Source organism: Helianthus annuus, chromosome 5 (assembly GCF_002127325.2).
Source record: "Helianthus annuus cultivar XRQ/B chromosome 5, HanXRQr2.0-SUNRISE, whole genome shotgun sequence".
In the NCBI taxonomy this organism is placed as follows: domain Eukaryota; kingdom Viridiplantae; phylum Streptophyta; class Magnoliopsida; order Asterales; family Asteraceae; genus Helianthus; species Helianthus annuus.
In genome coordinates, this window is record NC_035437.2 from 173,989,305 (window position 1) to 174,004,771 (window position 15,467).

A 15,467-nucleotide genomic window follows, 5' to 3' on the forward strand; every position below is an offset into this window, starting at 1 on the left:
GTTTCCTATATTTAGTTATTATATATATATATATATATATATATATATATATATATATTTAACCCCAAGGGGTCGTATTTACGTATTCATATTATATATTTAATTATTCAAAGTTGCGATACAATAACCGGGTTTTGTTTCGAGTATGCGATTACCTTGCGACGCTTCACGGTCATTGGGGAGGGTAGAATAGGTCCTCACTCTATGTCACCGTGAACGTTAATATGTGATGCGATGTGTGTTGTTAGTAATGAGTTGCACTGCGACACATCTCGTCTATCAAGAAGGGTAGAATTGGTCCTCACTTGACATCTTCGTGGTTGTCAGCAAGTGAAGTGTGATGTGATGTGATAGTGATAAAATATGCGATAATATGTGAACATATTGCGATATAGCAATATATGCGATATACCACATGATGCATGATTACCTCCTAGCACTTGAATAAGCTTGGCAAAGAAGATGGTGGTAGCAGTTATGTGTAGGCCGAGAGAGGGAGAGAGAGTGTGAGGGAGGTGGAGTGAAGTTGGGGAGTGTGAAGTATGTAATGATTCCTTTCAATCCAATTGGCCATTCTTGTAATCATTTCTTTATCTCTTGGCAACTCAATCAAGCAAGATTTAAAAACAAATCTAGAGAATATATTGGTGATGTTGACCGAAAATAGGCTAGGGGGAGGGGTTAATTGTAAAATTTGGTAATAAGTAGGTAAATAATTGGAGGTTAAGTGTAACATCTAGTGTATTATGTGTATGACATATTTTATAGTGTGTTGGGGTATTCGGAGACCATAATTAGTCTAAAAATAATAAAACAATGTTTCTGACAAACATTTGGTGTCCCGGGTAATGTCCGGTTCTTCGGTTAGGTACCGTTCCGTTAAAGTGTTAAGTTGTACCGTATAGTGTCTTTTATGTATCTTTTTGTAACACAATTAATTCCCAACATTTAGGAAAGCATTCAGGACCATTTAGTCAATTTTCTGCACAACACTAGTATGTTAAAAGCTGAATTTTTGCTGAAAATGAAGAATTCTGCACTTAAAATGAGTTTTAGGCACTTTTCGGCACTCAAACTATCACCTAGTGACATAGTCTTATGGTCCTCACTTCCCTACACACCATACTAGTGTAGTACCTTGACCATGGCCATACTGGGTCTCAAAACACTGTCTGTCTATGTACTGGCACTGTCAGTATATTTCTGAGTTATCCGCTAACTGTGCTAACTGTGCTTTGTGCATCAAGTTTGTCACTAAAGTTTGTATGTAATGAATGGAGTGACAGTATGAAATGCGATGCATATGTATGTATGTTACAGAAATCAGAAAGTAGTTTACGTCATCAGTTGTAATTAAGCACAGTCATTAAGCACGTAATTAAAATTAATTAATCGTACGGATACCTGTAATTTTGAGGGTTGTCACATGTAGCCGGGTATTTGAAAGGGTTAAATTACAATTTTAACCTTTTCTTAGAACAATTACCATTTTGCCACCGCTAATCATTCCATTTTAATGACGCACAAATTGATTAGACGGTCAGGACTGTGACGTACGCAATGTAGGATTAGGGGTTTTGTATGATAACCTCCCTCTATATATATATACTAGGTTAGAACCCCGTGTATTACACGGGTTGAATAAATATAATTTTATATATTAAATAATAAAAAGTAATATCTTTATGAACTCTGTATATTGTACGGGTTAAATAAATGTAATTTTATATATCAAATAACAAAAAAGTTATATCTTTAAAAACCATATGTATTACACAGATTAAATAAAAGGAATTTTGTATACTAAATACTAAAAACATCGTATCTTTAAAAAACTCGTGTATAATCGGGTTGAATAAATCTACCAAATAACAAAAAATTACATCCTTAAAAATCCCGTATATTACACGTGTTGAATAGATCTAAAAAAGAGTTATATCTTTAAAAACTATATGTATTACATAGATTAAATAAATGTAATTTTGTATGTTAAATACTAAAAACGTCGTATCTTTAAAAAACCCGTGTATAGTTGTGTTGAAAAATCTACCAAATAAAAAAAATTATATCCTAAATAAATGTAATTTTGTATATTAAATACTAAACACGTCGTATCTTTAAAAAACTCGTGTATAGTCGGGTTGAAAAATCTACCAAATAATAAAAAAAATAAATCCTTAAGAACCCCGTGTTATACACGAGTTCAATAAATGTAATTTTGTATACCAAATAATAAAAAAAATATTTTTAATAAATTAGGATAACATTTAATATTAATTTATTATTTATATATTTAATATAAGATAAGTAGATAAGAGAGGTATTTGTTTTAAAAATATACTAAACTAACAATTTAGATTTAAGAATAATATTTTATTAAAGTGTGATAAGATTTAATATTAATTTATTATTTATTTAGTTAATATAAGATAAATATAGATTTGAGGATACCTTCAATGAATGACACGTGTCCAAAGTTGGTCCAACACTTCGTATGTCCCGTGTATTATCAATATAACATATTATCCATTTTTTCAAACTTTAAAATAAACGTCACAATCTATTATATATAATAAACATGAAGATTTGGGCTGATGTGTCAGGTTCTTTGAGCTTCTCACAATGGGTTTTGGCGGGAAACTCATCGGGTCTAGAAATTGCACGCGGAGCCTGATTGTTTTAGTAACCGACCCATGTATTCAGATCTATTATAAAAGCCATTTAAAACCTAAATTCCCACATTCGTGTCTCTATTCTTTCATTTTTCTACCGTCATCTACCAAAACCCTAATGGATCCTTCACCGCTACTTCACCGCTACTTGAACCACACCATACAAACTGCAGGTATCAATGTTCTATCATTAATCTTGATTTCTTTAAAAGTTTATTTGAGAATCCATATTTGTTTATATCATCTCTGAAAATCTCAAGTCCATTTCGGATCCAGATGTTGTTCAAGGTAAGAATGTTTACCTGTTACATTAATGCCCTCAAAAAGTCTAATGGTGATGGAAGATTCGGGTTGTCGGAGAAAGCATACGGGATCCATGGCGGTTCATCGCCACAGCATCGATTCAAAATCCTAGGTATGATTTTCCTTTTATGGTGTTTTGTTCAGTAATTTTATGAAAAAAGTTGATTTGGTAGAAAGGTATGAATCAGTAACATTGTTGTTGTGTTGTTATTTTACTTGATTGTTTTTGCTATACGGATTTTATGCAATTGTTGATTTTAGTTTGTGAAGTTTATTAAAATTGGGAATCTAGGGCTTTTTTAGTACAATTTTAGGGCATTTCTTTGTCTATAATCGTTAGAATATTATATTATTATTGTAACAATTTTGTTTTTGTGATTATAACATTACACAATAACTAAAAAACAAAAAAATGGACAGGTTTTTTTAGCTCAATTGTACCTGACCTATGTGAACCTGCTTGATTTGTTCATCTTCTTGCCAGTTCTTTCATCAGACAATGTATGACATCACCATGTGCATTAGGAGTTTATATTAAGTCAATAGTTAATCTTTAACATTGGTTTAGAAAAGAAGGCCCTCCTATATGTATATTTAGTCTAACAATTTTTAATGTTTTTTATGGTAATTAGTTGATTTTTCTCCAATTGATAGGTTCTCGACGAATGTTCGTATAAGCTATCTAACTATCACGAGAGCTTTTGCTGAATCTGTGTTTAAAAGGTACGGTTTAGTTTTGTTGTGTGAGTCGCTACTCATACAATCATACTACGATCATAGTTGTTTTACTAACTTATAATATGTTTCGGGTTGATTCTATTTGTATGAATCGGGGGTGCGTAAGTAAATCGTGGTGTTCAATCAAGGATGTCAAGATGATATGTTGTGTTTGCCAGCGTTGGCTTGTGATGGTCCATAAACCAAGGAGAGAAAGAGTTTACCGGAGAAAGAAAAAGTGGCAACCAACATCTTTATGAATCGTATTGTTTGGGGTTGTTAAGGAATGATAAGGGGGCTGGCAAAATAGTGGTGGTGGTGATTATGGAAAGTTTGGGCGTTCTTTTAAGTCTATCGCAATTGAGCAATCCGTCTAGGTCCGTATCTATTTCTTATTGTTGTCCGATTTATTCATCTTTTTTTTCTATATTGTGTGTTTGTTTGTGTTGATTTTAGGCTCGCGTATGGATAAGGAGATCTGGATATTGTGCAATCACTTTGTTTGTTTTGAATATTTTTGATCATTTTGTTTGTTGTTGACAAATTGACAACCATTAGAGTAATCAATTTAATGAATAGTACATAGATAGTTACGTTGTTTTGCTTTTAATTTGCTTTTTAGTGGTTTTGGTGATGCCAAGGGTTGACTGGCTTTAGTTGTTGATGATGTACAATTTATATTATAAAGTTGCAAATGTGATTCTGTTTCTAAAGCCATTGGTCATTGGATAGTTTGTTTGTTTGATAATTTTACTAAATCTGGAACTATTATTTTCTCACTAATACTTATTGTTTGTAGGTAATGTATTATTTGTAGTTAGACAAACATTATCCAATCTGTTTACACTATAATTTTGATGTATTTTCATTTATCATATCTTTTTTGCTACTGAATCTATTTTGGGGGTCATGAATATTTAAGGGCATGAATGGGTTTTGCATGTGAGATCTAAGTTTTGAGCCGGTATTGATAGGAATGCAGTCGTGGGATGGCCTGCTTTTTTGGGATCCCATGGGATTCAAGATGGTGATAATTGCAGTTTCACTAATCGCAATAGAGAAGGTACGTAGTTCCTTTCACCAAATTCCAAGTAACAGTTCTCGTAATTTGAACAGTTTTTTAGGATGTATAGTTGGCATTTTTTTGTTAATTCAAGTCTCAAACTGATGTGCTGATGCTGCTGAAATTTTGTGGTTAGAAACTTTTGTGGTTTTTGTTGGTTACGTCGGGTATTCTTCAGGATTTTTTCTTGGTTTTTGGGTCTTTTGCATCAGATTGTTCGGGATTTTGGTTGGGATAAAGTGACCCGATAACCAACCCGTTTATAGTTCGGGTTGGTCGGGTTCGGGTTTGGGTTGTTCGGTTTTCATGTTTTTCGTGTGTTTTTTAATTCAGGTTCAGGTGGCTTTGAATTCGGGTCGGTTTTGGGTTGCACGTGTGGTCATCCCTTAAACTTTGTGGTAGTAGAAAATTAACTATTTTGTGGTAATTAATGTGAATGTTAGAATTACATGATGGATCTGATATTGTTTTGTCACAGTATGCAACTACGAGATATTGAAGTTAATCATGTTGCTATGTTTTTTATTTATTTCTACATTTTAACGGTTATTTTTGTTGAAGTTGTTTCTATCTTTAACTTATAAACCCCAAAATCAGTAATTTCTGTTATTAAAATTTCTGTCTTAGTTGGTGATAACCAATAGGTACTCAAATAATATGTTTGACCTGTTGGTTGGTGGGATAATTGGGGCACCTGTCCTTTCAGTTGGCCCAAAGGCCTGTTTATACAAGGAAAAAAGGTTTTTGAATATCAAAAAGTTTTATTCTAACTTGTGAGTTAAATAAACTATAGGGAAGCAATGACTGAATACCGAGCCGAACTAAAGAAACTGGCTGAGAAACTGATGGAAGTAATGGATGAAAACTTGGGGATAGCAAAGGGACACATTAAAAAGATGTTCAATGATGGTGATGAAGAAAATGCATTCTTTGGAACAAAGGTGAGCCACTATCCACCATGCCCTCATCCGGAGAGAGTGACCGGTCTTCGGGCTCATACGGATGCTGGTGGTGTCATCCTTCTTTTCCAAGACGACGAGGATGGAGGTCTTGAGATTCTTAAAGACGGTAAGTGGACTGATGTTCAACCAATTCCAAATGCGATATGCATCAACACTGGTGATCAAAATAGAAGTGTTGAGTAAATACAAAAGTGTTTGGCACCGTGTACAGGCTGTGCCCAATGGGACTAGGAGATCAATTGCTTCATTCTATAACCCATCCTATAATGCCACCATAGAACCAGCAAGCCAACTGATCCAAAAAGAGAACAAAGACGTTAACCATTTTGGTTACCGAAAGTTCGTGTTTGGTGACTACATGTCGGTATATACTGAACAGAAGTTCCTCCCAAAGAACCATGGTTTGAAGCTGTGAAAGTGGCGAATTAAAGTAACAGTGTCGTACCATCCTTTATGTTTAGCGTTTAATATTTACGAGTGATTAAGGATTATAAGCTCTTCTCCATGTGACATTGCGCATCTTTATAACATATCTATTTGTATAAATTATTTTATGTTTTTTAATTAAGATGTTAACCATAAAGTACCTATAAAATAACTTTCTCTAGTCCGGGAAGCAATCCCGGGTGATAACCTAGTATTTTATAATCACAAATTCGATTGTTTTATTCGTCTCACACCAGGGTTAAACATTTATATATAGTAATATAACGACATAATTAAATAACTAAGTATTAAAGGTGCGTGGTTAAACCTTCCTAAAAGACTCATCTGGCGCGTACACTCGCCTCAATCTATGCGTTGACCCAAGTTTGACTGTACTTTGACCAATTGATTCAACTACAATGAATCATCAAATCCGCTTCTAACACCATGAGGCCACCATCGTTGACCATCACCACCGTGACTATTCTCCGAAACCGTGTCAAAGTGTTTTGTATGGACTCTACAGGTGTTAGGAGTCCATAAGTACATTATTTGTTAAAAATGAACGACCGTAATTCGTTGGAATTTAGCCAGAGCATGAATCTTTGTCGCGGGAATTTTTGTCGGAAAATATGTATTTCCACCACCACTCCATTTAAGCAAAAACTAACACCACCACATGAACCGGGACGTCAAAATTAGTGGGGATAGGTGGTTCATTTGCCAGAAACCGCCGGCGGCGACAACTTCGCCATGTCAGCCGTTGTAAGCCGTTTTTCTCCCCACACCCTAATCTATTTCTTACAACACCCATATCTAGCTTAATTAAATGTAGTTTGATTATGAGGCCCAATAAAATTTGTTCGTTCTCTTTCCTTGTTGAAATTCTCTTTCCTATTATTTTCTTTTCAAAAGAAAGTGAATATCAATTAAAATTTAATAAATAATAAATAAAGTTAACTTATCTACAAAAGTAATATACTTATATATTCAAATTCAGATTTCAATATGTAAATCTCTTTTCTAAAATATCAAATAAAATTGGCATGTTTTACTTCAGTAAAAAAAATCTCCTTCATATTTGTCACTCCAAAAGATTTAAAATTGACATGTTTTATTTCCGTAAAAAAAATCTTCTTCGTATCTCTCCAAAAGATTCAAACTACCAAATTATAACTATATTTATCTATTATTATTATTTTTATTATTATTATTATTATTATTATTATTATTTCAAAAATATATATTTTTACCGTAAATCTCTATTTAAAATACATGGGTTGTTAAAATACTACCCCTTTAAAAAAATTTCATCTTCGAAGTTACTGAGTAAACCATATTAATAAACTTGTCCCATAAAGGAAAACATAAACTAGTCATTTGGAGTTTGGTAAATATAAAAATGAGATTTAAAACTTCTTTTCTACAGTGGAAACACAAATATATTAATTCGGTGTTTACCCATTACCTCATAGGTTTTGTTTTAAAAAAAATCAACAAGAAAGAGCCTGAGCTCTAACACAGATCATAATTGTAACACCCAACCCATGTTAGGTAAAGTATATGTAATAGCGATAATGCTTTTATACGCATTGAGGATAGTTGTTAGTTTTTACGTTACCAACGGTATTTATATAAAAATATCATTTTGTTTGTGTTAATGTTATGTATATATACTAGGATGGTCTTCTAGAAAAAGTAATCTGGAATACTTTAAAATAGATTATGGTGGTCTTTTGAAAAAATAATAATTAAATATTGGTTAATAGTTAAGTAGTAAGACCGTCCGTAATGGGGCGTTTTTTTTTTCAAATTTCGCCAAACACGCCGGAAAACGCCCGGCCTCCGCCCCCTTGGGCGTTATTGGGAGGTATTCGCGAAAAAAGGGCCATTGGCGTTTTTTGAATAACGCTGGAAGGGGCAAATTATGGACCAATGGGAACGAAGAAGAAGAAGGTCAGAAGAAGAAGAAGAGTGGGACCCATATGGTTTTTAAGTTTAAAAGTGGCAAACTAGGCCCCTGTGATTTTATTTTAAGTTTAAAAATGGCAAATTAGGCCCCTGTGGTTTTATTTGTTTTTTTTTATTTCTATTTTTTTTATTTCCGTTTATTTTTAAGTTTAGTCGGATTTTATTTTTTTATTTCTAGTAGTGTAATTTTTTTTTAAATTAATGAAGTATTTTAAGTTTTAAATTTTAAAAAATAAAATAATTGTTTAATGATTGGAATGGGCGTTATTGGGCATTATTCCCACTACGCCACTTTTGCAATAACGCCCAGTAATGCCCTCATGCTGACTGGACTGCCACATGGCAGAAAACGACTAAAGGTGGGGGCATTATTGCTCAAACCACTACGCATGGTCTAATTATGTTGTTGTTACTAGGTAATAATTATACTAATAGACTTGGTGATATATACTTGGGGTGTCAAAAGCAACACGGGAGAGAAAATGAGGAGAGAGAGGGAGTGAGATATTTATAAGTGGGTTTGAAGTGCGCTTCAAGCCCAGTATCCCATGCAAACTGCATCCTTTTGACCCGTTCTCGCTACCGAATTCCGTTTCGACAGATAACTTGGTAGTAAATTATTATACATATTAAAATAATCATTTACACTGCCAAAAAAAAAACCTATATTTTGTCGTAAAGGGTTTAAACAACGCGCACGTACGTGGTGCGCGTTTAAATCGCGTACAACAAGTAGTTCTCAGATTTTCACTATTTAAAACGATCCGATAATTATCATGAATTATTAAAAATTTATAAATGAGAAATAAATATCTAAAATATTTATTACGATTAAAAATGAAGGTTCCAATATATTTACGTTGTGTTTCAGAGATCTACTTAACAGGGGGAGGGGAGGGGAGGGGAGGGAAAATGGTGTTCCAGAGATCCATTTAACAGGGGGAGGGGAGGGAAAATGGGGTTTTTTTTGCCTGAAAATAGTCTTTCCAATTTGGAAAGACATGGAGGGGAGGGGAGGGGAGGGGAGGGAAGGGGGGGGGATTTTTAACTCGGGAACACAGTGTTAATCCGGTCCCGCTTACTTGCGCGTTCTCAACATCGTGTAACAATTTCGTTCTTACAAATTTCGAGCTCGATCTTTTAAGTAGTAAACTAATAGTTTACATCTATTATCTATTATCTATTATATATAATAAACAAAAAAAATTTGGGACACGTGTCGCAATATTAGGGCTTCTTAGATTTGGTTTTGGCGGGAAACTGAATGGGTATTAAAATTGAACGCGGATCCCCGTTTTAATGTGATCCGACCCGTGTTATGACCCGGGTATATAAGTCATCTAAAAAACCTAAATTCCTGTAGCTCATTCTTTTCCTTCACTGCTTCACACGAAACCCTAGCCTCCTTCTTCCTTTGGCTTGAAGCTTCTACCGTAACGTTTGGAGGATTATATTCGTGAATTGTAGTGATCTGGAAGCCAAATTTTCGTCAAATTTAGTTTGAATTTTATCATCTGATGTAGATATCTATGGTTACGTGATTGTGTGAATTGCATCGTGATCGATTTATGGAGTTTGTTAGGTAATGGTTCCAACTCCCATAGGTAATGGTTCGCATTTGTAAAGATCTCATCTATATCTTCAGTTACAGAAGCCATTGAATATTACTAATTTTTATATAACTTTGATACAGGTGAATGCAATACTGTTGATGCTAAACATAGTTTTTGGAAGTGGAAGTCCTTTCCAGAATGTTGAACTTGGTATAATTTATTCAGCTAATTGATATATATTTTTTTTCATGTATGTAGTTTTGCTATATTTGACACTAGAGGTGATAGTTACTTGATTTTTAGTTCCGATTCGGTACCGACATTTAGCTTTTTCGGTACGAAATTTAAGTTTATTATACAAAGATTTAACTAAGAGCAGGTGCAGATTCGTTGAGATGGTTGAATAACTACCAAACAAGCCATCTTAAGCAAGATCATTTTACTTTTAATTTTCTTTTTTGCAGCTTTCTTTTATGGTGTTGGGAGAAGCAGTTATGTGTTAAAGAGTCGTATTTTAGAGGTGTGAGATGCAAATGACACACGAAGAATGGAGCACTACCTAAGGTACATGATCATCTATCTCTTGCTACTTCTTTATAACTTTAAAGTAAAAGGATTTCAATAACAAAGTTTGGTGGTTAGCGATTTTTTATATGATTTGGAAAGTAAACTTATCAAAGTTTGGTGGTTAACGATTTTATATATACGTTTTACTATGATAAAATTATTGAGAGTGGGTTCAGGTTAAAACAAATCACTTTTAGTATGAACCGAAAATTACATTTTTCCTCTTAAGCAAATCTTTTTTTCGACCCTTTTGAGATTAAATAGAACCCAGATCAACCTATCCATGTTGCTAACTCTCGGTGTTCGTTGCAGATGACAGTCACATCGACAAGAAAGCAGTTCCATTTGTTGAGTGGGGCTGGATAGGCCATAGCCCAGAACAATCGCGAAATCGCCTGCTGGAAGATTTACATTTACACGTGGCAACATATTTGGTATAGTAATTCTTCAAAGCGTCAACCTTTTCTTTCTGTATGGCGTGGCAATTGCAGGTTAGATTAAGGGCGGGATTAGGTGTAATCAATGTCGTTCTCAAGGATAACATAGGTATGTAATATATTAACGACTATTTTTTAGAAATCTGTATATATGTACGCGATGTACTCATATTGTTTGCCCTAAATTCCTAATCGCTAATTGATAATTTTTGATACTGAATCGATTCACATAATTATTGGCAGCTACTGAGACATAGCCGATTTAGACGGGATGATATTTGTAAACACTTTTTCAGGGTTGCTTTACCCGTTTCTACTTGCTTTGGTCAACTCAAGTTGGGTCAAAGGTATGGAAACAAAGGTTGTACATGTGCATTTGTAGTTGTACATGTTTGACCCATATCATGAATTAGGTGTAATATAATATGGTATCTATTTAAATTGTTTATCAAGTATTGCTAAAGTTTGAAACACTTGATGAAAGGAACACTTTTAATGTACTTATGCAATGAAAGATGTATATTGTTAATTTGAGATTAATCAAAAATCATTAGCTGTGAAGCATGAATAAGTTGGACACAATTCTGATCTCTTATTACCAAGTTTTAGAGGGTCCCCTTGGAAAAAGCATAGCCAACGTGATCTTTATATAATAGGATTTCAGTTTGCAAGTTTTTGTTTCAAGGGTATTTGTGTCATCATTTTATTTATAAACAATGTTTTCAAAACTAGATCGGACATCGAACCGGTAGCCTTACTGGTTCACTTGTCGGGTCGGACTGGTCGAACCGATAGGAGTGGATTTGAGATATCACAATAGTTAGTTAAAAATTTATAAATAAATATACAAGTTTTTATTATAAAAATATCCTTTAGTTTGATTATGATTTATCCAAACATATTAAAATCAATGGTTATTAGTAGTTTTTAATCTTAAAATAGTTTTTTTTGTATGTTTCATTTATAAAGCAAGTACTTTTGTATATTTGAGATTGTTTTCATTATAATAAAGATTAATCCTTCACCAATAAAAGGTGATATACATTATAAAATTCATGTAAGCACCATAGATACAAGAATCCCATCTTAGTTAAGCTGGAAAATCTTACACTCTTTAGTTATTGGGGGTGATGATAATGTGGTACTAGCTCTATTTCACCACAGTAATTAGTGGATTTGAAGCAAACGTAGGTCTGCCCATGTCGATACTTTCTTGCGGGAACATTGTGGTAATGGGTAATAATTTTGTTATTAACTTATATGTCTATTTTCCTTGTGTATTGACAAATTGAATTAACCCCTCAGGAATCATTGAAGACAATAAAGGAAGCTTCAATCATATGCTCCAAGATGGTAATTTTGCACACTTTTACTTTTAATATCTTTGATTAGGCTATGTGTTAAGAGTTTACAATTTACACTCTACGTCAATGTCACGTTGACATAAGCTCTCACTCACTTATTTTCACATTTGTGTGTTATGGTCTCACAATGTTTCACTGCCTACTATCCATTAAAATAATATGTAAAATATATAAATTGCATGTTTTGTAAGATTTTAAATTGCCTACTACTAATATAACTTTCTGCTTTGAGTCCTTTTTGTACTTTGGTAATTTTTACTAAGTCATTGATGGTCATGGCATCTTTCACTTCCGGGGCGGCTTTTGGGCCGGCCAACCCGTGCCGTCATCCGAGGCCTAAATTTTCAAAGGGCCCGAAAGGTTTTGATAAGTTTATATATATATATATATATATATATATATATATATATATATATATACTAAATTATATATTTAATATATGCATCTACTTTTGACTGGACATTGTAAAAGCTATGATGATCGTCAAGCATTATGGTCGCGGGTCAGGGTCAGGGGCTACAACACTTGGGAAACCTTTTGTTCATCCTGCTACCGTAGGTTTGAGAGGCAAAGTATACGAGTAAGTGGATTTTTTTTTATTTTTTTTATAAGGCTTTTATATTGAGGGAACAATTGAAAATAAGGTTTATTAATGGTGGTGATTGGTGCAGGCTGCTTAGACAAAATGCAACAAGATTCTTGCTGGATGATGTTTACAGAAACCCCGGCCCCCTTCAGTTTGAGGGGCCAGGTGCCGATTCCAAAGCTGTCAAGGCATTTGTTTGGTGATTATAATTTTGTGTACTTAATGTGTATAATTTGTGGTTGGTTAGGTTGGAAACAACAATCCACTTTTTTAGTAATTTATGTAATATGTCATTTTATTTGCATTAATTTTATATATATACTTATTATTAATGTAATTTAATTTTTGCTGTCCGGGAAGCAATCTTAGGTGATAAAATTACTGGACCGTGTATGCATTTATGAATGACAGTATTTACTTAAGTTGTTATTGTTAACATAAATGAAGACATTTTTTAATTTATTATTGTATTAACAATAACAATTATTCAATGTCGTGTAAAAGTTTAATGAGATAATATGTACATTTTAATAAAAATACATGTTTATTAACTAATAAAATTAAACTACCCGGGTAGCAGCCCCGGGTGATAACCTAGTATTTATATATACAATATATATTTGTATCGTTTGAATTGTTTTATCTTACATTAGTTCTTTAAAAGTTTAAACGTGTACCGGTAATCATTGAAAGTTACTACAAATGTGACTTAAACTTACAAAAAGGGCTTTGCTGGAATTGTAAAGACCCAGTTACTCAAAATTAAGTGTAAAATGCATTAACATAACGAAAACATAATTAAATTTGTTCGAGTTTGTCGGTTGTCACAACGTACAAAAATAAAAATCGACGGATGGCATGTTACACGTATAGGGGGATGGGTTCAAGTCGTGCAACGGGAACACAAACCAATGGATTAGCTCTAGGAATCGTTAGTCCCATACCCTCTTCCATATCAACAACTATAGCTTGATTCCCATTTTTCCCTGCTGCCTTCCACTCAAAGCATTGAATCATTGCACCAAGGGTTGTGGGTAGCGTGAGCAACGCTAGTGAAATCCCTGGACACATCCTTCTTCCAGTCGAAAATGGTATTAAGTGGAAGTGTTGTCCTCTCACATCCAACTTGTTTTCTTGAAATCTTTCTGGCCTGAATTCAAGTGGGTTTTCCCAGTAGGCGGGGTCTCGACCCAGACTCCAAACGTTTATGAAAGTTGTAGTGTTTGCTGGAATATGATATCCTCCAATAGTGCAATCTTGTGTTGATAATCTTTGAATTAGTGGGGCTGCAGGGTGCAACCGTAGTGATTCCATAACAATTGCTTGGAGGTATGGAAGGTTTGGTATGTCCGATTCCTGTACAAGCCTACTTTTTCCGACGACTTGGTCTATTTCTTCTACTGCTTTTTTCATTATGTTTGGATGGTTGATGAGTTCTGCTAATGCCCATTCAGTTGTTATAGCAGAAGTGTCTGTTCCGGCATCAAATATATCCTGCAATTATATTTGAACAACCGTAAATAACTCTTTTAAATATGATATGATTCGATGTTTATTACGTACCTTAATGTAGGCTTTAATGTCCTCCCGGGTTAACTTTATCTCCCTGCTCTCATCTTCTGATATATCGAGTAAAATGTTGAGCAAATTTTTTTCTTCGTGTGTCGCCTGCTTTCTTGCCTCTTCAAGGTCCGTGATGATCTTTTCCATCAACGCGTCAAATCTTCTATGAGTATTCATTGATTTCATTCCTAATCTTTGCAAATCTAGATTCTTAAAGAACCATATATGATCCGAAAGGTTAAATGTACCGGTAAGCTTCCCTGACTCGGTAATTATCTTTGTTAATTCCCCTAACCCTTCCTCTTCTCCTGAACTCCTCTTGCTCATAAACATTCTCGATATCACGTTGTTTGTCAACTTCATAAGCTCGCCTTCAAGTTCGACAGAGTTACCCTCTTTCGCCTTTTGTGATATATATTTTATGAAAAGGTTAAGTTCTTCTTGCCTAACTGGAAGGAGGAGATCCAGTGTTTTACCATTGAGGAGTTCTGACATGGTGATCTTCTTGAAGAACTTCCAGTAAGATCCATAATTACTAAAGAGAAGGCCTTTGTATCCATAGGACAAGCAGTTCACGGCTGAGTTATAGGGTCGATCAAGAAATGCGGCATCACGCGTTTTAAGGATTTCTTTTACTGTTTCTGGTGTAGAAGCAACAACACAAGGTGTGGAGCCTAGAAAGATTTGAAATACTGGCCCATATCGGTTGGAAAGCTTGTGTAAAGCTTGATGAGGGATTGGACCAAGGAGGTGTAGATGCCCGATGATGGGAAGGCGAAATGGGGTTGGTGGAAGATGAGATTTAAGATGAGAAGATTTGCGTAATTTCGAGATCAAAATGGAGGACATCAGGCATACAAGAAAGGTGGTGAAGAAGAAGAACTCTAGCATGGTTGTAGTGAAGATAAGAAAGTTTTGCTTAATTTATATAATAAAAATTCCTAATTTTTTTTGTCTGTCATGATTAAAGTAAGTTAAGTGCCAAATATATACATAATATTTTGTTATAGCTATAAGCAATTAGCCCCGCAATATTGAACGCAGTTGTGCGATATCATAGCCTCGAAGTGTCACAGTTTTGACTAAAAAATATTGATGGAGATGGGCCCAATGGTTAATGGTTGAGAGCTCCAATCCATCTATTTGTCACTAGCATGGCGATAATTAAGCTAAGTAATACTATACGTTTCTACAGCAAATAAAGGCATGAACTACCTCCAAAAATTGTGTGTCCACAACCTTAGAGGTAGGGGTGGTCATCACTCATCACTCACTCAGAACTT

At 34.2% G+C, this 15,467-nt stretch overlaps 1 protein-coding gene, 1 long non-coding RNA gene and 1 pseudogene across 4 annotated transcripts; 2 read left to right on the forward strand and 1 right to left on the reverse strand.

The window, feature by feature from the left end:
• Positions 1–2,716: 2,716 nt before the first annotated feature.
• LOC110942234 lies at positions 2,717–6,281 on the forward strand (annotated as a pseudogene).
• A 3,208-nt stretch (positions 6,282–9,489) lies between these two features.
• On the forward strand, positions 9,490–12,958 carry LOC110942233. 3 transcript variants are annotated; one of them, XR_002594671.2, is made up of 8 exons: positions 9,490–9,718; positions 9,808–9,877; positions 10,132–10,231; positions 10,547–10,780; positions 10,915–11,018; positions 11,977–12,024; positions 12,507–12,615; positions 12,707–12,958. It is a non-coding gene; the product is annotated as an uncharacterized LOC110942233 (long non-coding RNA). The 3 variants fall into 3 exon arrangements; XR_004893656.1 differs by having other exon boundaries at positions 11,989–12,024; XR_002594672.2 differs by having other exon boundaries at positions 9,490–9,696.
• Positions 12,959–13,373: 415 nt separating this feature from the next.
• On the reverse strand, positions 13,374–15,144 carry LOC110942231 (cytochrome P450 93A3). Its single transcript, XM_022183981.2, has 2 exons — positions 14,185–15,144; positions 13,374–14,115 (listed from the first exon to the last, which is right to left on the reverse strand). The coding sequence occupies exons 1-2, from the start codon at positions 15,073–15,075 to the stop codon at positions 13,483–13,485; spliced, it is 1,524 nt and encodes a 507-aa protein (XP_022039673.1). The 5' UTR covers positions 15,076–15,144; the 3' UTR covers positions 13,374–13,482.
• Positions 15,145–15,467: the final 323 nt, after the last annotated feature.